The sequence below is a fragment of the Calonectris borealis genome, chromosome 1 (genome assembly GCF_964195595.1).
Source record: "Calonectris borealis chromosome 1, bCalBor7.hap1.2, whole genome shotgun sequence".
NCBI lineage: Eukaryota > Metazoa > Chordata > Aves > Procellariiformes > Procellariidae > Calonectris > Calonectris borealis.
In genome coordinates this window covers 65,347,712-65,372,481 of record NC_134312.1, presented here as the reverse complement: position 1 = coordinate 65,372,481, position 24,770 = coordinate 65,347,712, and the positions used below count along the sequence as shown (strand labels likewise).

The window sequence follows — 24,770 nt, the reverse complement described above, 5'->3', positions numbered from 1 at the left end:
TCTGGGAAGCTAAACCTGGATGAGAAGAGTTGTAACCAATGCCCCTGATGGCTGCTCATCCGGTGACATAAAGGTTGGGTAGATGTTTGTCAGAAAACTGCAAAGGATCTCTGGACCAAGATGGTTCCTGAGTTAATTCCTGCTTCCTGAAAGACAGGGTGTCTGGTATAACTTAGGAGAAAAGGAGTTCCTACAGCAGCATCTGATTAAGAAATAGGGCTTGACGACTCCTAAAGAGAAACTTGGCTCCTATCTGCCGTCTGGAAAGGTAACAACTGAGAAAAAAGACAAGGAGAGAGATATTTCTCCAGCTGTAAACTCAATTGCTGTTCCAGGTGGTGGCAGAAGAAAGTCACAATATAATCACAGAGTATTTGCATCCTTGTGTATTATGGTTATTAAATGCTACTTACAACTTGCTTCCTTCTGCAAAAACAAAAGGTGTCACAATCAAAGAGGCAAATAAGCTGAAGATTGCTTTCTGCAGATCTCACTTTTCATCATGTCTCTGCTCCCCACCTTGCTCGTGTAACCCATAAAATTTTATCTTTCTTCCTAAATACGCCAACAGTTATAATTGCACCTGGCAGGGAACTGGAGACCTGCACAAGAAAGTAACAAATCAGGAATGCCTTTCCAAATCTCTTCACTAAGAATTGTCTAAATTATATGAAAGGGTAAAGTAAGAAGAAGGCACTGTCCTGGTCTAGTGCCGTCATCATGCAGTGAATATCAGAATGACACCACTGGTGTAAAGAGGTCCAGATCTGCCGCTGAACACTGACCTACCAAACTTTCCTGCTACCAGGGTTTTGCAAATTGCGTGGCAGAAGAGAGAAGTTCCCTTCATTTCACTGACTCTGCAATGCGAGTTTTTAGACTCAAAACAATATTTTTGTCTTAGGAATATAGCAGTATCTTCTGCTGCCTCTTTTCCAAGCAGATCCAGGCAAACGATGCAGAGGAGCAGGTCAGCTGGACCCATGGCATTAACAGCTGTGAAGAAAAGAACATTATCATGTCTAATACAGTTATGGACAGATGGCCTGCTTGTAGCACAGTAATCCTTCAGTCTGTAAAATAAGCCTTAAAATAAAACATAACAAATAATGACTCAGGACCCTCTGCCTCCTTTCCGGGGCAAGTCTCATTACAGAAATAAGTTTCCACTTTTCCTGGCTGGTTAAATCAGCAGCTTTTGTTACGTTGAAACAGAAGATTTATCATCATATTTTTCTGTTCCTACATCCATTGCTTTTCTGTTGAATATGACTCCCTCCGCTCCATTTTAGCTGCCCTCCTTCAATCCCAAGGTGTCTGCGAGAGCCCCTGCAAGGCACAGTAGCTTGCAGCAAAGCCCTTACAGGAACAATTCCCCCATTCCCTCCCACCACCATTCCCCCAGCGTCTGTGAAATCTCAGCAGTTAGGACTTGTCAGGCTGCACTAGAGCTTTGCATGGCTCAGTTTGAAAGAAGCCAGACAAGGTGAAAAGGAGAGGAATTTTTTCCAGCTCCTCTCATTTTTGACAAGTTGATGGTTTTATATGGGAAAAGATAAGAACACGATGATTTAAAAAAAAAGAAGTAATAATTAGAGAGGATGAATGAGAGGGGGGTTAATCACGTGGTAGCTGAGAGGCAGTGAATCACTGCTGGCCTGTGTCATGACAGCATCTTTGGACCGTGCTAAAACGTCTTGCATTAAAACGCCCTGTGTACCCCCCCGCCCCAGCTGCTGGGTGATGTGCTGGGCACACTGGCCATTCTGAGGCAGGGCTGAGGGCAGTTTTTAGATTGCCTTTAGATCTCATTGGCTTCCCAGCAAGTGCATGCATCCGCTAGAGTTTTAAATACGACCTTCGAAGGGCAAAGCGTAAGGCACACTATGGCAGGGTGCTCTCCTAGACTGTCACAGATCCAAGTTCCTCCATGCACTCAAATCTAACAAGTCAGATCCTGAATTCCCTGTCTTCCCTGCTCCGTCTCTACGATGATTAATAATAGCACAAGCTTCTGTGTTGTCTTCTCTATCCTCACTCCTACAGTCTTTTATTTAGATTGTTGCTAATAGCTGTGGCCGCTGTTTCTCCAGCATCTTAGAAATCTTTGCAGTATCCAAAACTCACATTGTCCTTCCTATTCCTACTGTCAAATCCCTTTATTACTGCTTTTGTTGGCTGATACTGCACTGTGATTCAGTCATCTACCATTTAGTACACTCCTACACTGGTGTGGACTATAACATATCTCAGATGACCTCTAAACCATCTAGCCCAGGTACTGGCAGCAGTCTAGCTATTATAAACTGAGACACACAGTAAATTAAACCATGCAGGAGTGCAGCTGAAAAACTGCATGATTCTGTGGCCAGTCTATGAGATACCATGACTAAAAATGTCTCAGATATCCATATGATATTTGCAAAGTGCAAAGTGAATATAACCATACTTTACTGAGGAACACCACACACACACATATTTGCTCCTTCCTATGCACCTTACGTTGAAATAAAACAAAAATTCAGTACGATATTAGAGATTAAGAGCTAAAAGCATTAAATCAGAAACAGAAGATACTCATCCCTCAGCAAGTTTCGTTCGTCTGTAAAGCAAAACATGGATTTTGTGCCATGACAAATATATGGGACTAAACTCTGTGCTGAAGCGACTCTCATTTTCCTCTTCCCGTGACTTCCTGCCATGTTTTGAATTTGTGGCTTACTTCACACTAGTGTGGGGATTGTAATTTCAATGTCTTAATTTTGTGACTTCCACTCATTTAAACCCTCATCTGTGAAGTTGCATGCAACTGCACCACGAAAAGGTCCTCAAGTTGAAAATGCGGCTCTTGCACACTGCCACTCAAAGCAGCCAAGCAGCAGAATGATGGCGGCTTGAATGAAAAGCAATAGCAAAACAATAAGGATCAGCCTAGCCCTGTCAAACTGCCATGCTCAGCCAGGCTGCTGTTACCAGGGCTCTGAAAGGGCTAGCTGGAGCTGTGACTAGAAGGCAGTCCTGTCTCCCGATAAAGAAAGTGGACGTGCTGCATTTCCTTGTAATCTGTGATGCTGGATTTCCCATCTTTCATGATTCAATCCATTTTTTGTTGTAGAGAATAGAGGGTGGAGAACAGGAGGGAAAAGCACGGATAAAAAACTCTTTCATTCTTCCCTTCTTTGGACAGTCTGGTTTGGTTTATTTTATCTTGACTGTAGGAAAGGATAAAATAGCCTGCCTTAGGACTCGTGTAAACATTATTAGCAGAAAAGGTTTTGTTTGCTCTTCCCTTCATGATTGAAAGCTACAAGCTATTAACATCAGCTGTCATTTTTTAAAAGGCACAGTATCAACTAATCTCTTGACCGTGCATTTTAGATACAGCTGTACCTAACGGTTGTCACTGTTCAAAAAGCCAGACACCAACATCAGCCTGGCAAAAGAAGTGTATAAGAGTAACATTAAGCAACAAATAAAATATTGCTGAGATAACAGGACCCACACCACCCTCTTTCTTCTCTCCTCTCAGTCCGTGGAATTCATAGCATTGCTGTCAAAACACAGACTTCCTAGTTTCGTTACTTCTAAAGTATTTTCAAAATTCACTCCTTAATGACACACAGCTTTACAATAGAAAAGTCCTACAGTACTTGCTGACCCAAATATGCTCAGCTCCTGCAAGCCTGCTCAGTTCTCTTGATTCTCATGTGATGCCAGCATAAGCCACCACAAAACTGGCCCACACTGCAGCTTCCACAGCTCTGCTCTCCTCCTCACCCTCAACACGGCTCAGTGAGCAAGCTCTGACGGCGTTGGAGCTGCACGCTCTGCTGGTCCTGCACACGGAGCTCCTCCTCAAACCAAGTTCATTCACATACCTGAGGCACCGTGCGGCCTTCAGAGCTCATCTGCTGTGGGATGAGCCACCACCCCTTCTGCTCTGTTTGTCCCAGCTGGACCCAGGCTCATTTCTGTTCTCTCCCTGGTGGCACTGAGTATCCATTCCTCCCTAACGGATTCCCAATTACTCTCCCTGCTAGGACCTCTGAGCTTCACTTTTAATTGCCGCTGTGTGCTCTTTTCCAGCAAGTGGGACACAGATCTGCTTGATGCCGCTCATGATCGCTTGGCTATGAATGTTGTAAGCTCTGTTTCTGCCCCCATGTAAAAATTATATGAACCGAGCTGGAAACAGAGATACAGCATTAGAATTATTCCAGAATAATTCCACTGATAGAATATTTCTGGAGCATCACTTTGATCCCAGAATATTTTCTGTTTGACCAAAGCAGATTCTTCTGGAGCCAGTTTATGCAGATGTAAACCTCTCCTCTATTCTGGAATAGCTGTTGCACAAATGCTTTTTGCTCAATAGCTATTCTTTCAATCACCCCACGCTACCATGAGATAGAAGAAAGAGAATGAAATTCACAGCATGAGGGAATGTGGTCAGACCATTCCCAAGGGAAGCTGGATTAATGAAGAAGGCCTGCTCCAGTTTATTTTTAATTTGCTACCCTTCAGAGAAAACTTCCAAATCAGAAAGTGTTTGCTGGATGGCTTTCATTGCCTTGCTGCCAGGCTAGTAACTGATTCTACCACCTCATTAGCTAATCCACTCCAAATTAAATATGGACTGGATTCAACAGGTACATACACAGGAAGGGGTAAAGTAGATGAGTGTAATGGAAGTGTAATTGGTTTTGATATCATGTAATATCAGTAAATGCTCTGCATTAATTAGCGTTCCAGGGCAATCTGTCTGGTCTCCTACGTAACTGCCCATAGAGGATGTTAGCTTATGGAGACATATATACAGAGAAAGCTTTTTGATTATTCCCCTGGCATAAATGTCAGAATCAAATGACATTGGGATGGCAAAAGGACGTTGAACAAAACAAAATGCCTAGGATGGTAGTGTGCTTTCTTTACTTAGACTGTAAGGTAAATTTGCCCTCACTTACCTAAGGTTTTACAAGCACAATACAGTGACTTGCAGTCATATTTTTCACCTAACAGTGTCTCAGTCCTCACTGAGTATTTCAGTAAGGATGGCAGGGGACAAGACTGTATCAGAAGCAAAAATGGATTGGGAGGAACCACGTTACCTGATGGCAAGTCCCAAGCAAGAGCTTGGCCACAAATGCTGCCAGATCAGGGAGCACTGGAAGGGACAAAAGCAAGCATGAAGGTGTCCCAGCCAGAGATTGCATTGAGCAGTGACCCTGCAAAGCATTGCACCATGTACCAGAGCCCCTTTGGAAAAAAAAATACACGTCTTGTGCCTGCACAACAAGCACAGCCTGGCTGGCACCAAAATATCTTCTCTAGTCCACCTAGCAGATGATATTTTTTTAGTCTATTCCTTGTGGGGAGGAGATGATGGTTTTGCTGAGAGAGCTGGTCAGCCCTTGGGCTCCCTGCTGGAAGCCTGGGAAATCACAGCAGATTGACTTGGTGTCAGTGTGTTTGCAGAAGGAGGCCATCTCAAACGGCAGAGACAGCTAACTGCTGAAAATGTGTTTTCACAGCTATGATAGTGAGAGGGGATAAATTGATGGAGTGCACTCTGCCTTGAAAATTACATGACAATGTAAAGAATGGGAGTAATGAAAAAAAAATCAGTAATGATGTATTCAAGGCAGAAATAGGTGGAGACCGAATCATTTCACTATAAGCTAACGATGTGTATTTCAGGCAAATTCACTTGCATGATAGGCCAGCTATATTTTTTTAGCAATGACTGAAGAGAAATGCTTCAAGTTATTACTAGTCCCACTGAGCCACCTGGATTTTTCCACTTTCCCGGAAAGCTCATGTTCTCTTCAGCAATATATGGACACAGTAGTAAAATTTTATTGTTTGCTCATGGGGTCACAGTACATGCCAGCCCCTGTCAGCAATGGCTGGTTTGCATTCAGAGTATACGCCATCACTTTATAAAATCAGCACAAGTTCAAATTGTAAGTACACTACAGGAAGAAAAAAAATAGAAAAGCACATTCCCTAGGCAGAAAGACAACCTTCCAGTTTATATTTCAGAGTAGGCAAAATAACTAACTATACAGGGGTGTTCACCTGTTGCTGAAACTTCCCAGCTTACTAGAACTGAAATAAAGCATTTCATAACTGATGAAAATGAGGGCATGATGGTTCAATTCTTCTGATTGTCAGGCTCCCATGTAGCTCAGTGGAAATTTAGCCAAAAGCAAAAAGTCAGGGAGCCTCAGATAAAACCAAAAACTCTCAGTAAATCAAGTGTAAAATGTCTTCCACTAATACTAATTCAGATTATAAATGGGTTCACTCTGAATGCACAGATGCCCTTTTTCTCTTTGCTTTCTGGAAAGAATCCAGCAGTGTGGTTTGCTGGCAAAAAATAGCTCATTTACGTCAATTTGTGAATCTGAAAATGTTATAATTCCTGCCAGTGAGGCAATTCTAATAGTTTTGCAGACTCACTTAGGGACAGAGATGCAGCCCATGCCATACTGTGTGTGTCCAGCTAAAAAACAACCAACGCAGCACAAGATTTCACACAGCAAATCCCTGCAGGAAGATGCTTGCAATTAACTTCCAATAATGAATCCCTCCCATGTAGAACAGCATGTAGGAGCTGTTCAAGGACAACAGAGGTATAGAAGAGTGGAACCAAAAGAAAAAATTAAGTGAGAATTATTTGCTTATTTAAAAAATATTAGTGAACGTGGGATAAAGACAACAGCTTAAGAACACTAACACAGGGCTGATATGTGACATCTTAGGCTTTACCCAAGCCTGTGGCAAGGCTCTCCCTCATGCCCATAGGAGAGGAGGGCAGAAGACATGAAAGGGTGGCAGCAGCCCTCACCTTCGTGCTCTGCGGCAGCAGGACACACTGCCAGGCTCCCCAGGCACGTCTCTGGGCACAGGTCCCTCTGGGCTATCTGCTGTCTTTGCTCTCCTTGAGCTCCGTTTCACTCTGCTCACTGACAGCAGGCTGCTGTGGCAGAGAAACAGGAGGAAAGCTTGTTTAATAAAGGTTGCAATAAGGGACTCAATGGGCTTATAGTTAAACATTGGAAACATTACAGAAAACGTGAGGACAGACAACCAGGTAAGAGCTGAAGTCCAACTAGCTCTATGTGCTGCCTTCACATGGCCAAAATGCTTTGTGCCCTCTTCCCTTTCTCTTCTTTTGCTCCTCGACACCTTTGGTTTATCTGCTATTTTTTGCTTTTTTTTTGCCTGGTGGGGATGGTACTGCAAAGTACTTTTAGAGGTCAAGCCTCAGCCCAGCCCTAAGAATTGTCAATACAGGCAGTGGCCAGTGGTACTGGGGGATAGAATAAGGTCAGGGCAGGTAAGACAATCTCTCAACTCCTAATTCATGGCTACTGCCAACTCAACAGCTGCATCTTGGAGACTTCCTAAATTACAGGTGGCAACTTTGCATTTAGCAGGCTTGAATGGATTTTTTTTTCCTATTAATTTGTCCAATCACCTTTTGAACCTGTTTAAATTTTTAGCTATCATAACAACCTGCCAGAAACAGTTCCACAACTTAATCACACACTAAGTTTTCAAGAGAGAACCCACAAAATGCACATATAGGCTATGTAAAAATATATTTAGATATAGGCTATATATCAAAAGCTATATACGTATATATGCCTTCTATATATACATATTTATATGTTTATACATATACATACATAACCAAGTTGGTCTTAGACCATTTCAGTATGTCTCATACAGTGCAAGTCTTAGCATGTTGGCCAGCTTGTAGGACAGAAGACTCAGGTGTTCTAGGGTACTCCTACTACTCAGACATTAACCTCTGTCCTGGGTAAACCTGCTTCTCTCTGTTCCCCTTCTCACCTAGGTTTTTGTCTCCTGTTTCTATGTACACGAAAGCAGCGCCAATGATTCATGTTCCATTCCTCCACTGTGTTTTAGGTTTTTCCCCCACGCGTACCCAACAGCTTCCTTGGCTGGGGCTACTAGGGTGTGTTTCCAGCTGGCCTCCTGGTCTAGGTGGCAGCTGTATGTACTGGGCATTTTTGGAAACTAATAATAGTATTCTGTTCTAATAGTATTTTGTACATTATAAAAAAAAATAAGGCCTGCATAAACATTACATAAAACAGTTGTCTCCAGTGCATTCTCCACCTGTGCCAGATAGCAAACGGACCCTGCAGGACATCATTAACATAAACAGTTGGTAAAGAAATAAAGCAGGCTGAAAACATCAGTTGTATTTCTCTTCACCATGCCACTTCATTTCTTTACAGCCCACTCTTGGAGAGAAATGGAGAGAAAAGCTGTGCCAAATGATGCTTGTAAACACGATGCCCCTTGCAAAGTGTCCTGCCTCTGGGATGCTGCAGTTGGGTAAAGGAATGTCCAGGATCAGACCAAACTCAGGCATTTCCTAGACAGACAAGAATCATTATGAGGGAAGTTATCTGAAGTAGTGCTCAGGGCTCTTCCAGACCAGCTTTTTGGAAAAGCAACTGGTGTTAGCTCTTCATTCAGGGGCCATGTTTTCTTTCAGTTGCATGGAAAAAAATCCAGATTTCCTTCTAAAATTTTTCAACATGCAAGCAGTTAAAAGGGAGTACGGAAGGTTTTAATTTAAAGAAGTCACACAGAGAAAGCCAGTGAGTAGAGAAAAGCCTTTAGCTCCATCCCGTGACTATTCAGTATGTTTCATGGAGCAGTCTCTTCTGACGAGGTGAAGACTAGAAAGCAAATAGCTTGAAGAGGCATAACATGCTACGAGAGAGAGCAGAGTATCTGAGCAGAGATATTTCACCAAAGAACGCCGAGTTAAACTCCCTAAGCTGTTGCTATGGTATGAGCCTGGCATGCTCAAGTCTTGCTGGATGTTTACAGGGACAAATGATGCTAAGGAAGCAGAGTTTGTTTCAGTTTTTCATTCCAAGCCAAAAGGTACCTGTAATCCATTCTCTTCCCCATTAAAATCTCTTGATGCAGAGCTGTTAACTGTTTTCAACAGTAGTCTGTCTAACTTTATGAGTGGTGTTTTGCAAGCCTACCTGGCAGACTATGAAAACAAATTTCTCAGGAAAAGACGCTTTCTCTGGCAGGAGGCCAGGGTGTGCACTGCAAGCACGAGATACGTGTAGGAAGAAAACGTATCCTGTCATCTCTACAACTTGCCAGGTGAAACCTCCTCGAAACTGCGGGCCAAGCTTGCAAGTTTAGTTTTCTTTTGGCTCATTTTCTTTGTGCACTTCACTGTGAATCTGTCACCTTTCTCATCCAGTGTTTATTCAGAATTTCTCATTTTGTCCTTTCCTCACATAATTCAAGCTGACTTTCTGGGGTAGATAGCGGTTATCCCTTCTGTCACTGGGGTAGAATGACTGCAATGACCAAGCACATCTACAAATTGCTCAACTCTGTTACCACAACATGGCTGCGGTTCAATGCCTTTTTTTGCAGATAGAAAGCTGTGACTTCTAGGAATGTCAGTTTAGTACTTCCAGAATTACATCGTTGTCACTATAAAAATTCAGATTCTTACACACATTCTTTTTCCTTGTATACGTATAAAGTGTGTCTTCAGGTTTAAAGGCAGTGTTATCTTCTTCTGTACCCATTTCTGCTGGGAATTTGTGTGTGTTGTCTTTTTCCTGTCCCTTTTTCCACCTCCCACCTCCCTGAAAATCTGGACCGTCTGGTCCTGTCAAGAGATCTGCGGGACCTGTTGATTTCATAGGTCAGAGGCCAGGCCAGTTTTGCACAGCTGAGAAGGAGAAGGCTCAAATTCAGATATCTCACAGGAATGTAAGCCAAAGCCAAAATGGATGACTTTTTCTTGCACTGTGTACAAAAATATTAGCACCAAAACTACTGTGGCTGGAATACAAGAGATTGCAGGAATGATATATAGGGTATAAAGTATACATATATATATGGTGTGCTAGTCATCAGGCCTGTAACCTGAGGAAAGAAGCTCTGAAAGCCAGTGACCATGTTACTATGGTGCTCCAGGTGCATTCTCTACACTTTGGATTGTGATGACAAAATTGCATGAATAAATCTGTGAATGTAATTTGGTTTCCACTTTCCTGCTCATATGTGCACAAAGTAAGCTCTATGCCTACCACTCCTGCTATTGCCTTTAAGGATACAGCATGTTCCTCTTGTTTTCCTCAGTTCTTTCCCATCACAGTTTGAAGGCTTCAGTTGTGCTCACTGAAAAACTTCTTCCATCACTGATTGAGCCAGACCATATGCTGAAAATCAGGTGCTTTTTCCAAAACACATTACTGTGATGGAAGACGTGTTTGCTTTGTGATTTCCCATTTCCGTTTGGCTTAACCTCTCCGTCTCACCTCTCATGTTTTATATTTTAATGTGGCATTTGCTTGCAGAATGTCCACTTCACAGTTTCTGGAAAGTCTCATCTGATTTCACTCAGAAAATCTCTCCACAGGTGAAAGTGCTGTGTCAGAAAATCAAAAGCTGCACCAGCAGAGATTATAGGAGTGCATGAGAATTAGTGATAGCAGGACTAGTAATTCACACCAGAGAACCGAAACCTTTTTACCTTAGCCCATTCAAAAGTGAGCAGCCTTTAAAGACACAAAGGAAGACAAATGAAGGGCATGCTATCAGAAGGTTTGCCAAATACACAGACCTGCCCATTTCTCCCAGTAGGTCACATCCTTTGCAAACTACTGCCTGAGGTGACCTGCTCTTGCCCCAGTCAGCCCTGATCTTTACATCAAATACCGTATCACACTCAATCGACTGACTACAGAGCTTTAAATTATTGCTATTGAACAGATAATCTCTGTTCAGCTTCTTGACCACCACATCTCAGAAGTTTCAAGCACTTTTTGCACTAGTTGACAATGATCCTGGCAGCCAAATGGTCTGATTCTCTCTAGCTCAGTTCTCAGATATCTGAAAAGCAAAATGCTGGAGAAGTAAGTTTCTTTAACTTACAGAAGGGAGAGTTTTGTATCTTCAGGGGCATCTGATCCATAAAAAAACACAAGTCTGTTCTGATTTCCAGGTTTTGGCTTAGATCCTCAAAGGTATTTTTAGGGATCTAATTAAAGTCTTGCAATGTTTCAGCAGGTGATTCAGGAAAAAAATAAATACAGTGACTACAATCCTCACATCTTCAGCAGAAGAAGTTAGATCTAGGAAACAATAAACCCAGAAGTTTATCTGAGCTTCTCCCCACTCTGATGGTGCAGGCTGCTCAGGACTTTGTATTAAGGGTCCAGCTCATCTGGGCTAGTTTCTTCTTGAGGTCCAAACCCAGTATTCCTATTGGTTTGCTCTACACCTCCAGAAGAGCCCAGCCAATAGGGAATACTGATCTCGGGGACACAGGGAGAGTTAAGGCTGTCTGGACATAGTCCTGTGCTTCCACACACCTGGGGGATGGGTCCCTTAAAGCACCACAGGCTTTAGCTCCAACGGCTGGAGGCTGGAGTCCCTAGAGGCAGTAATCATCACGGCCCAGCCTACTGTATCTGCTACAGAAAAGAATAGAGGGTTGCGTTTTTATTTGCCTAGATTGCTAAAACCATCCTCAAAAACTTAAATTTCAAAGCAAGTTCAGCCTTTCCTGTCAGAGATGACATGATTTGGCCTTGGGGCAAAACCAGCACCAACTTGAAATGTGTCAGGCAGTGTGTGGTGAATTCAGCACCCCAACCCATCAGCTCTAACTCATGTGCTTAATTCGGTTTTTCTGAAGCTCCCTGACAGTAGCTGGCCCCCTGGATCAACAGCACAGCATGCCAGCCACAGCCTCAGGCCTCCTTTCTTGGACGTTCACATCTCCCACCTGGCACTGAAAGCACAGATCTAAATATGTGGGTTTGTCCTGGCAGAGGCTCCCGCGTGCCAGTCATTTGGCTTAGAGCTCTTGTCATTGCAGCCGCTGATACGGATGCAGGGGGAAGAGCGTCGGGCTGGCGAGAACTCGCCTGTGCCAAACAGAGAGCAAGCGAGGAACCGGGGTGTGAATGAGAGGGGCCTGTGGGTACTATGATAATTTTTTTTAAGTTTATGTAGCCCCTTTCAACTGAAGAATTTGGAGAGATTTTTTGGCCAGATCAGCTTTTCACAGAGAAAAGTAGTTAAGAACCCAGTTTTAGGTCTCTCAGGAGATGCTGAACGCCTTGTGGGATGAAGCCCTAAATCTGTCAACAGGCAATGCTAGATAAGGAGTGGTCCTGCAGAGCTATTCCCAAACCATCCTCATTCTCGCACCGCGGCCCCTTCCTGCGCTCGCTTGTTTCCAGGAATTACTGGCCCGCTGTTGAGAAATGCGGCTTCGCTCTGGTTCCCAGCGCGGCCATGAAAGAAGCGGGGGCATCCGCATCCACATGCGCATTCACCCGGGGACAGGAGCTTCCCCTCACACCTGCTGTGTGGTACAAAGGACCCGGAGCCCGGCGGGGGGCACGGCCCCTCGCCCGCCCGGCCTCCCTCCCTCCCTAGGCCGAGGCAAACAAGCGAACAAAAGCGGGGACTTTCTCTCCCCTCTGCCTCAGTACTCATGTCAGGGCCAAGGAGGAGGCAGCAAGCTCTCCTCTTTCACCTCTCTCCCGCTCTCCGGTCCCGCTCGGGACATGCTATGTGGGCAGCCCTCCCTCCCCTCTGACAAGAAAGATTTGCACTGGGACTTCAGATCCCATCACTCGCTGCCACAATCCACGGCCTTAGCCCGCTTGCCTTTTACATTTTTTGGCCCCTGCCATCAGAGCTGTTAAGACTGCTTACTTTTAAAATTCCTAAATACCTCTGAAGTGCTGGCCTTCAGTGTTGCAGCTTGCTGTCTTAATGGGAGGGCAAACTACCAGGCAAATCTCAGGTCAGCCTCATACACTGCATTTCCCTAAGCTCCCTCCACAGCTAGCAGGAGAGAGGCCCTTCATGACATCTTTCAGATTTGCTGAATTAGCCCTCTGCTCTGAATCGCCTTCCGAATAGACTCGCCATGCTCCATTGACTACAGAGGGAGCCTAAGGACAACCTCCGAGATTAACCTTCCACCTCGCACACTGGGGTGGTGGGCGCTTAGCACTGACAAACCGCATAAAAGTTTTTGAATCAAAGGTGTTAACTGAGAGTGTATTACTAAACTACAGTACGAAGCACAGTAAGGGCTGTTAAATTGTTGTTGTCATTGCTACTAATAACAACAGCAAATAAACTATATTTCTGGGTTTAAGACTAGAGTGTTTTTCATCTCCTTTGATGAAATTCATCTACTCCAGGGACCCGTAGCACAGATGCTGCAAAGTAGGAAGGTGGCTGCCTTTTCCATTGTTTTTTCTTCCTCTAAGAGCTTGTCGTTCTGCCTTTATTGTACCACTTTATTGTGACCCTTACGTTAAGGTTGCAGAGCACTTACTTTTTTGGGTACACACTGCACTGAAAGAAAATTTACTGGTCTTTTTATTCCCATGCTGGTAGATAGAGCAGTGGCTTATTTAGGGAGCTTTCCTGATAAGACAGCAAGTAGCAGTGATGATACACAGACCCGGTTCAAATTCAACTACTTACAAAACAGCCTTTATCACAGGGAGCGTATGTTTTGTCTTTGCGACACTCAGTTGTGCAGGCGGCTTGATGGACCCCTGTCATCAAAGGAGGACAACTGCAAAGAGAACAAATGTTGTACTTCACTCCCAGCTAAGGATAAATGGAGACCTGGTCCCGCACCCCTTGGGTTTTTGCACTGGGAGGTGTCCTGTCGAATCAGTAGGACTATCTGCAGCGCATAAAGCACAGCACTCGTGCAAATTGTTACAGGACTGGGATGTTATATATTTCAGGATTTTTATACATTATATCATGAGTCTCAAGACATTTCTTCAGGTTGAAAATGGGCCACTTCACATTCAGAATATATCCAAAATCAGGTCCTGAATTCAACATAAATCTTTTTTAGTATATCTTCAGAAGAGAAGAGGAGAAGTCTCTGGCTTTCCTTGCAGCCAGTTCCATCAACTGCTCAAGTAATCCTATTTTTAGGACTGGACTCTTCAGCACCTCAGTCTGGGTCTTTTTTTGTGTCTCTCTCGACACATGTACCTAGTTTTTTGTTGTGTTGATCTTTACATCAGGGATTCTATTCCCACCTTCCAAAATCACCTCTCCTTCTCAACATTTCTTCCCAAAACTCCCAGTCTCACAGAAGTTTGGAAACTATTTACAACAGTGACTCCACTCAATTGCAGACATCAAGGATACGTCCCTTCCCAGGTAATCACTTATTCCTCGAGCTCTGGGTCAGCAGTATGTGGCCTAAGCCCAAGCAGAGAGTGGAAGAAAGCAAGAAGGAAAGCAAGCAAGGAAGAAAGAAAAAGAAAGAGAGGGAGAAAGGGCAATAGGGATAATATTGCCCTGTGTTACGTCCCTTGGACCACTACCTCCACCATAAATGCTTTGAGGAGAAAGTGGAAGTCAGTCCATTCTTGCAGCTGGAGATTCCCTTTGCATCAAGCACATCCCCAGGCAGCCACTTCGTCAGACTGAGGCCCACTGTGCACCCCGGAGCAACACCAACTGCACTTGACTGAGGTTGAGTATCTAGATCCCATGGGCATCTGTAGTGCTATGTAACGAATAATAGAAATACAAGAATTAATGTAATAAGCTAAATTTTTTCAGACATTTTTCAGACATTCAGACATTCACCGATTACTTGGGTGCAGAACTCTTTTATTATGATCAGTAGGTTTTTGAAGTTGTATATCAGGTAAAAACCAAAACAAAATAACAGCCCGAATGTCAAAATGCAATAGTATGCAAGTTAATTATCATTGTTACCTCCAGAAACAAACATTTAGCAACTGCTAAATAGCTACCAATTAACTGAAAACATTTATCATTTTATATATATATAATTTTTCTTTTATTATTTTTTTTTTTGAAGAGGGATTCTTTCTTGTGTTCTGGTCTTGAGAGGCTTTATCTGCTGAACAGGACAAAAAATAGTTACTGACCTTTTCAGATCCAAGCTCTCATCTTTTGCTCCTGGGTAGAAATGGAAGGAAGCAGCAAATTAAAAGGACTACAGTGTAACTAAGAAAGCCGAGACTGAATAAATAGATAAAAAATATTCTTTGCCAATGGAGACAATAGTTTCAACAGTGATTGTGTAGCAATGGAGCCTTCTACAACTCAGGGTATCCAGAAGGGATGGAGATATTTTTTCTGTAAAAGACACTCTGTGTGTGTGTGTGTGTACACACGTTTGTGTGTGTGTGCATGTGTATTTATATTTAATGTCAAATCTCATTTGACCACAAGTCAAGCGTAATGATCTTTCTTACGAAATGCCCTCAGTAAACAGTGAAGATTTTATAAGAGACTTGTGTTTTACTAGAAGATTACAGGTTTTTTTCTTGCATTTGGGTTTCTCTAGAGACGATTAGCACAGGCTAAGTAAGATAAACCAAGAGAAGATCTCCGTATAGGTGACTTCCCACATCATCGTAAAAGATGACAATGGACAACGAATTGTATTATTACTTTGTGGGAATGCTTCACTTTGAATATAAAACAGTTGATTGTGCAAATTCTCTGTTCTCAGTGAAAATCAGGTGTTGTTCTCTCACCTACAAGGCAAGGGATGAAGCAAGTGTGCCTCTGTGTGCGTGCATGTGCGACTATCATGCATTTGAATATTAATTACAATTCTACCCTGTGCAAGGCCAAGAGGGATGATGAAGTACAAACAGGTTTTTAACTTCAACTGTAGTAGTGCATAGGTTGAGCTCTGGGGTCTTACAGTTCTCAAAGTGGCCTTCGCACTGCTAGTGGTTACTTTTGCACGGACATCCCACTCACCACTGGTGGTCCTCCTTGCATTCACAGACCCACTTAATGAACCGTCACTCCCAGAAGTTTGGAGCACAGAGTGATAGCAGAACTTGGGTCTCTTCTGCACCAAGTCCCCTCCATTCATATACTCCATATAGAACAAAAAGAGGCTACGTAAAGACAGAGATGGCCTTCTAAGACCCTATTCCATGAAGGCAACCCACCAGAAAAGAGCTGATCGAAAAGCTCTTTGCCAGAACTGTTTATAGCTTAGTCAGCATTTGGGGACAGAGGTGGGAAGGACAGGAGAAATCAGACCTGTGTGCCCTGCATGATGGAGTTTTGGGAAGCTAAGCATGACTTGAGACAATCCTTAAGCAACTTAGGCTTACTGACGAGATCAGGTATCTCCCATGGAAGAACAAGAGCATCTTAAAACTCTCTCATTATTCAGTAACCTAAATATGTAACTAACTGCTAAGTAGCATATTAAAAAGGAATTAAAATTTTTCTTTTGTAATTAAACAAGAGTGAGTACTTGGTCTCCTTTCAAATGATAGGATTTAGGTTGCTGAGTCCATTAGTGGTTTGAAGAGTGCACTGTCAGTTTTTCATACCTTGTAATATTTCACTTTCTTCCAAACAATTTCAGAAGCCTGTATAAATCTCCTAGTCTTGCAAACAGTGTGAAGCATCTCCCTCTTTTGGCAGTGAGTGATGGAATGGCTTGCATGGAGTAATTAATTATTCTAACATTTTAACTAATAGTTGGACACAGAAACAAAACCAGCCAAGTATTTGGAAAAGAAAGTAGATCTAGGAAAAAAGGATAATGAAAGAACAAAAAGGCAGGAGAGGAAATTAATATACAATGAGCATTACCTCAATTTCTGCATAATTCTATTTAGTCCATTAATGTAATTTAACTTCTTTGCTCTACTCTTGAGGCTTAATCATCTCTCACTGAAGACACACACTCATTAAAGTCACTGTTAAAGTAAAACAGCTGAGCATGACAGGGCTGGGAATAAGTTTTTCCCACTGCTTAGCTGATAGAGTAATTTAAAAAAAAAAAAAATCAAACTTCTCATCTATAACCCATCATTGTGTCAATATTATACAGGTTGAAATAACTGTAATATACTGAAACAAGCTGCTTTACAGAACTGATAAGTGTTAGGAATTTGGGGCAGACAGACTTCAGTATGCACAAACCAAAGAGCTGTTTTCTGCTAGAATCATTTTCTGGCAGATTTCTTTCTACAGACTAAAACTTTTTCTGAATTTACAAAGAAAAGTGTTTCTGTGACAAGCAACACCTATAGCTGATGGGAAATTAGTACAATAAAGAAAGACCACTAAGAATACTTGGAATTAATTTAAGAAACTTCAGAAGTCCCTTACAGTTTCCACAACCAAATGAGAACACCACGCTTCTGTGTATTAGTTTATTTAATTCTTTATCGCCACTAAGAGCAAGTAAATTATGTTGATACAATTGGTAAACATATACATTCGCTAGAGCCTCCCACAATCCCACAGAGCTAAGGGAAACATTAAGGGATGTTACAGGATTAATGCTTTCGTTCTACAATATGGATATATGGCTTTCATACAAGTTTAAAAAAATCGAAAAGGTAACACACTGCTAGCTTACAAAATCAATATACAAACTGAAAAAAAAAGGAAAAGGAACAGGAAAAAGAGAGTAACCCATGAGAAGATATCATATAGCACTGGTTTAATAGATATATACAGAATTAGAAATCCATTGAACACGATATTCAGGCTTCAATTTGTTATTTTGACTTTCATTCCTTCTTTCTGTTTAACACCGAAACTACAAGTACCAAGATGATTTCTGTTTTGTTTTTTCCACTTTCTTCCCGTTTTCCTCACTGAAGCTTTGAACGAAACCCTTCCATGTACTTGGTGTGACAGAAGAGAACACCACTCTGATACCAAGTCCTATCTGCCATTTCATTGGCGTGTGTTTTGCATTTTCCTTGGACACAGCTATCCTTACACTGATCTGCTGGGGAGTGGAAAGAAGCCTACCTCTTCATCCTATATAGTACTCTTGTATCATCATGTAAATAACAACACAGGACAAAAAGCTCTTTCACTTCTACTTTAGCTTGAAAGCATGGCAGCACTAGTTGTGAGACACATTTTGAGTTATGGATGCACTTTTTCATAGAGTTTTGCTTCCCCATATAGGGATATATATGCAGTATGTGTGCATGTATATTTAGAGAGCTGCTATGTCTGATGCTGACATCCTCATTAGGTGGTTTCTAGCTCCAAGCTGCAGCAGTATTGGCCTGCCTCTGCTTCAGGTCCCCCCAGCAACCACAACACACTCTGGATTATCAGAGCCGTTTCCTTCAGCTGTAAAAATCTAGATGAGCTACATAATTATAATATGGGAAGTGTAATGAATGACCTAATGAGAAAAGTTAAATAATGTCTTGTTGCCAGGTAGATTAGGGTGAGGGAATTCAAACAGTGTAATTAATTGAATGAAATTGGGTATGGGTAAGACAGCCCTGCAGAGGCTATCCATTTTCCTAACTTTACATCACAGAATTCAGGGCTAAAGCTTTTGTACAGTTTTAAACTTTGAATGACCTTCTGAAATGGGAATACTTGGGAGCCTCTGTTTTATCTCATCAGTAAATTCGTACATTGGACACATGCTTTCAGTTTTGTTGTGGGTTTTGTTTGCTATTGTGTTTTTTTAACGAAAGGAATAAGAACTGTAGGTTCAGTTTTTTCATAGGTACAATTTTTTCATAAGGAACTCACTCAAAGCCAAGCAATTTAAAGGGCAGGAGATACCTTCTGAGTTTTCAGCCATCTGGGACCCCAAGACATTCCACATTTAAATGGCAAACTGCAGAAAGGGCAAAAGGATTGCACAGCCCCACCAATGAGATAATGATAGTTGAATATAGTTGAATTTCCATGTTTTCCTTGAAATATCTCATTTCTGCTCAGGTCAGAGTGATGAGGCCACAAGGCAGGCTGCCGTTTTTGAAGAGTAGCAGAAAGGGAACATTAGGAGAATGATTAGATTTCAGCATCGTTTAGTTTTGGTCCAAAAGCACACAAGGTCTGCTGCTGCTATGAACAAGACTACCCAGACCTTCTCCAAATGCAGACACCCACGGGATGGAAGAGGCTCTCTCCATGCTCTACTTTGCTCAGGCAAGTCTTCCACTATCCCTGAAGCTCTATGCACCATGTCTCTTCCCTTTAATTTGATGGTAAAAGAGAACACAGTGGGAAAGGATGAAGCTTCTTGCCACTGTTTATCTAGCTAAGGTGTTTTTCTATTTGAGGGCAGACACACTTTCATCATTGTCTCTAATTTTCGATCAAATGTGATGCATTCCTGTCCCCTAGGAAGCCTTGCCCAAGTTGAGCTATGACAAAAGTTTTACCAGCAAGCCACCCTCCCAATGAATCCAGGGAATCTCTTTGCTCATTCTGATATTTCTTGTTCATTGTCATCTTCTGATTAACAAGTTGCTACTGTGTCTTTTAATCTTAGAAGGACACAATGAGAGGTACCTGATAGTTGGGGCTTGCTGGGGCTGTTTTGCAACAATCCAGCAAGAAATGGAGAATACAGCCTCAAGCACGAGGAAGGATCATCAATATCCACAGAAGTTTGGCTGACAGGTAGAGTGCCTTAGCAGAATTGCCAGAAAACATGCAAATACTATCAAAATTAGGGATAAGTGGAGGAAGGCAGACAACAGGTATAATCTGTCCCCACAAAGGAGAGAACACAGTCAGAGGTTCACAGAAGATGCTGTCCTAGAGAGTTTAAAAAGATTGAATATGAGATACCTACCCCCATTGACATACTGCTTCCCCTTCCTATAAAAATTTGGGAGATGTGAAAGACTACTGTGTCATGTCAAAATGGTGTACCTCACCAATATTTTGCTTTAGAAAAGTGGCAGGTTTACACTGTTAATGTTGTTACAGTTCCTAGACTAAGGGAAAGTCAGGTTGGTTTTTGTCCCACCCTCATCACTGACATTAGACTAAGGAAACTCAGATAAAGTTCCTCATATATTAAGGGATGTCATTAAACAAATGGGAATGCTACACATGGTTATCTTCAGACACTCCCTGCTAGCAGCATGGTTTGTTTCAGGGGTTTTATAGGCCTGTTTCCATAAACAGTCTCCATAAGTATTCACTTCCCCTTAGTTCATCCTAATGCTCCATTGTTTTACTCGAATTGTCCATTGCCACATGCCAAGTGGTGAAGGATATACACCAAAGTTAAAGAAATATGTTACGTTTTCTCCTATCAACATCATCATAACTTGCACTCCTAAACCAGAAAAGACAGACTCCTTTTGACATTGCCTCCTGTTGGACACGTTCTTTTGTGGTTGGAGTGCGACCCTACTTCTCTGTAACATTCTACATTTGATTAGTTTTCATTAAGGCACAAATCAAGCAAAGCATAAAAACAAATGTGCCAGCCAGTAATCCTACCTTCCCTACTCAAGGGGCATGCAAAAGAAGTTTGTATAAAACACTACTGACTTCATACCTGTTTCTTCTTGACAAAGTCTCCAATACTGTCTGTTGATATGTTTTATAATTATTAATCTTTCATTTCTTCTAATTTTTCTCCTTTGAAAAACAGTGCAGTCCGGAATGTCATTATGGAATTAGAAGATGAGAATCAGTAAGTTACAATTTAGTATCTACCTGCATGCATAACAAATGTTTTCCCTTCGTGGAGCCTTGCCCTATAGTTTTGCTGCACTTAATAATCTGTTAAATATGCCAGGCTGACAAGCAATGATTCTCTTTCAATATGGGCACTTCTGTCAGGAGACATGTCAAAGTCAGAAAATGCCCCGATCCTCAAATATTGTTTTGAATCAAGATACAGACAGGTCTAATTGCTTAGAAGCATGGCTCAGCCTACTCAGAGGAAGGGAAGGGAGCTATACCCGAATTTCCCTAAGTTTAAACTTGCTAGAATCCAGAGTCTGGATGCAGATTCATCCTTAGCTGATGTTCAGCAACCCACCTCTCTCTTTTCAAAGAGATTTGAGTGCTCAGAAAAAGGCTGTCATTTGGGGGATTTCTGTCATCTTCCCATACCCTATTATAGCTGTAGCAAATGAAGATGGAAACCACTTCTCGAGAGGGACATTTGTGAAACAAGCTTCTGCCGATTAATCTAGATAAGCAACACATTTAAGCTAAGTCATTTTCCATTGTAATAGGATAGCACCAAGAGGGTAGAACACGTAGCCACCTGAAGTAGCCACCCCCACAGCACTGTCAGACAAGCTTGCCCTCCCAAAGGAGGGAGGGTAGAAGATTAGAAAGCAAATAAGGAGAAATTTCAGAATGACTCAAGTGGAAACTGAGCAAGATAGGGTGGGAAGAGGTTTTGTTCAGATACTTGCCTCTTGCTTTCTTGATAATGTCACTAGTGAAGCAACTGCTCCTGTCAGGTACCATGTACCTCCTTTCAGAGCTGACCTGACTGACCTATTCTATTCAATCTTCCTCTGTGTTCTGCCATGAATTACTTTTATCATCTCCTTCATAGCCAGAGTTTCCACAGAATGTTTTTTGCTGGTTTCTTGGGAATTTTCTTCATTGTTTATAAACTATGACAGATACCACTCCAATTACTGTCAACAATAAGATGCCAATATAGATCCAAGCATATGTGGCTGAGTAGTACAGAGGAAGTGTCCTCTTATTTCACACCCTTTGCTACCAGGACTGCTGCGCTTTCTTCTGGTCCTAACATGGTATTTCTTTGTTTGTTTCTTTGTCTTCTGTAAACTCTCTCTATGGAGGCCCTACACCACCATAGGAACTTGACTGGCCTCCTTCAAAAACTATTAGGAATGCTCCTTTAACAAGCCAGACGGGCAGTTAATTGTAAGGGCCATAAGGTGTCAGAGGAAACACAGAGGAATTTATTTTCTTCTTACTCACAGAGGTGGAAATCAGAAGTCACATCTAAGGTTTGCTAAAGGATAGTCAAACTGTTGGTCTCAGCATCATTCCCAACCCCTGACAGCTCCCTATGAAACATGGACTAGATTAACCAGTGTAAGACAATGGTGCAACAGTGTTTGCACTCAAAGCTGAACCACCTTAAGTGCACTGATGCAGCATTTAGACAGACAAACCTTTGGTGAGTGAAAAAGCTTCTTTCTCTCTTTGCTTTCAATCAGACCTACCAATCCATTAGTTTAAGTCTGAGGCACAAGCACAGGTAGACCTGATTAGACCATGAACAAACCAAATAGCACCCAGAACCACCCAAATATCAGCCTTTATGATTTTGGATTTGGTCATTGCACATCCACCACATGTTGGGGACATTTTGAACTATACCACTGGCTCAGGTATGTCTAACAGCGTAGTCAAAATAACAAGGACATCAACACAGACTGCAAAACACACCCAAGGAGTCTGGGAAATAATTGTGTGGCTAGTCTACCTTGAGCTATGTGCAGCCTTGGCTAGCTGGCTTCAAAAGGGTGTGGGAACGTCTACAGAAGGACTTGCCTCACTGTGAGTTCAGATCAGCCATACCCTCCATGTTGAGAAAAAAGAGGGCAAGCTCTGCAATCGTTATAAATTTTTTGCATAGAAAGGAGGAGTGATGTTAGTCTGGAAAAAGACTCTCTGCTTGTCTACAAGCTAATCCCAAGAGAGCAATGACGTGATTTACTCAGATGAACACACCCTGCTGCAGCTTTGCTGAAGTCAGTGGGTACCCGCAGCAGTACAAGGGAGACTATTCCTCTTGATCAGCAGGCAAGCCTGCAGCCTACACGAACGGCAAAGCTTATTTCTTGCTGTCGAATTTTAAGATTTAGAATTTAAAAGCAATGATTTTGAAATTAATTTGGGCACTGAAATCCCTTATGTTTCATCTAAAAAGTCTGGTCTGCTGGTTGTTTAGTTTGTTAAACAACCCTTTACCTGGGGACAGACCAGCCCTTTGTCAGATCTTTTTTCTACTTTGTGACTTTTCTCAGGACTTATTATCATTTAAAATAGGTAAAATTGAAAAAACAGAAAACCTGGTTGTAATTTTTCCTTTTTTTTCCCCCTGGAGACCATTTAAAAAAAATTAAAAATCACAGAACTATTTTTATTTTGACTGAGCTTTTCCAAGGTCTTTTAACTTAGATAGAAACGGAAGAAAGTAAAAGGTACTGGTTTTATATTTCCCTTCTACTTTACTAACAATGAAACAAAAATTAATTTCATTCTGATTGGTTTCAAGTCCAACAAATTGTCCCTTTTTGGTCAAAAATATAAACCATCTCGGGCAGTTTTCAAACAGATTTCTTCTGTTACTTCCCACCAGACATACTATTTTTCAACCAGCTATAATTAAAATCAACAGGAAGATTCCCACTGATATAAAAGGGAGTTGGGTCAGGCAGAATCGCAACAATTTCAACTAGATTTTTGAGAAATGGATCTTCTCCCTTCTGGCAAAATAAACAAGAAAAAGAAAGCATTTTTCAGCTTTTATAGGCAAAACAGAGGACACTACTATCCACCAGTACTGATAGGCTAAAAAATGGAAAGTTTTGCTATCATTCCACTTGGAAAAATCATTGCTAGAAAATCTTAAAAAATTAGGAGTCTTCTATGTCCAACTGTTGAAAGTTTTCAGAATTTTTACTGCCAACATCCAAAATACGGCCAAGGATAGCAATGCTACTGGTTTTTACCTGGAGATGGTGGCATTTTGGAATGAACATTCACCACACATCCAAAAAAATTCTATACCTGTAAATACTCAACAAAATGCCCCCATCCTTTCCTTAAACAAATAATTTCATACAGTTATCCAGATGTAATAAGAACTTAAGAAACAAGTCTAGGTTTTTTCAGATATAAGGTCCCAATCTTAAATATAATTGCATCCAGCCAGACTCCTATGTTCACACAGGGCACCACTGGCTCCAGCGGAGCTCCACACAGGTTCAGCTTCTGCTTGCATGGAGCAATTACCAGATTGAGACCTATGGCAAGACTTGAAAGAAAAATATTTTTAAAACCTCTACATTGTTCAATATACAATAGACATAATTTTCTAAATGAGTTTGGAGACCTTTATTACAGGCCTCTAAAAATTGTTGTTAGGGTTATACATTAAAAAGTACTAAAGTAATAAAAAAGGATTTTTTTTTTCTGTGTTTGCTTGTTTCCTTCTATGGTACCATTAAGCTATAAATAATTTTAGGATAAAATGCCTAGGTATAAATGAAACTGTTAACTGATCTTGTTTGCTGATGTCCCTTTCTCACATTGCCCAAGTTGGCTCCATTAATCCAGCATCTTCTCTTGTTTCTTGCCTTCCTTTTTCTTCTTCTTGGATTCTGTCAAGATAACAATAACCATAAAAAATTAGCATCTAGCAGTCACTCCAATAAATTTCATCCGATAGCCCTGAAAGTTCCCCTTGTTTCCTCATAAGAACTAATTTTGCTTCCTCGTTCAGAACAAGGAAAGGGAAAAGGAAAAGAAGGAAAAAAAGGAACAAGGCACTGGGGAAGATGGAAAGGGGGGGTGCATGTCCAGTTCGGAACCCTTCCTATCTGAGTGGCTGACCCTGTTTGGCATGCAAAGCATTGTCTCAGGAACTTGCTCCGAAAATAAGAAAACAGCAGGCAGCTCCTGGAGAAACCGGGTCATGGCTCAGTGGAGAGCTGGAAGAAAGCTTTGCACACACTACCCGCACACATACCCCTCCCTTGCTTCCTTTCTATTTCATTGTTAGTCTTTGGCTTTCTCTGAATATGAGAGCAACTCCAGAGCATGGTGAGAAAGCTCACTTGTTTCTTGAGCTTCTCCATTGCCAACCCTTCCCCCTTTGTCTGGGACAAACACCTACGTGCACTTGAGAGGCAACTGAAGTTTGGCCTGGA

General features: G+C 41.9%; 1 protein-coding gene across 1 annotated transcript in view; it reads right to left on the bottom strand.

Moving 5' to 3' along the window:
- Nucleotides 1–17,244: 17,244 nt before the first annotated feature.
- The window catches only part of PTN (pleiotrophin), an 82,546-nt gene continuing 75,020 nt past the window's right edge, over nt 17,245–24,770 (bottom strand). The window contains exon 5 of the mRNA XM_075158221.1: nt 17,245–24,221. Within this exon, the coding sequence (XP_075014322.1) occupies nt 24,169–24,221 (53 nt within the window). The 3' untranslated portion in view covers nt 17,245–24,168. The remainder of the gene's footprint in view (nt 24,222–24,770) is intronic.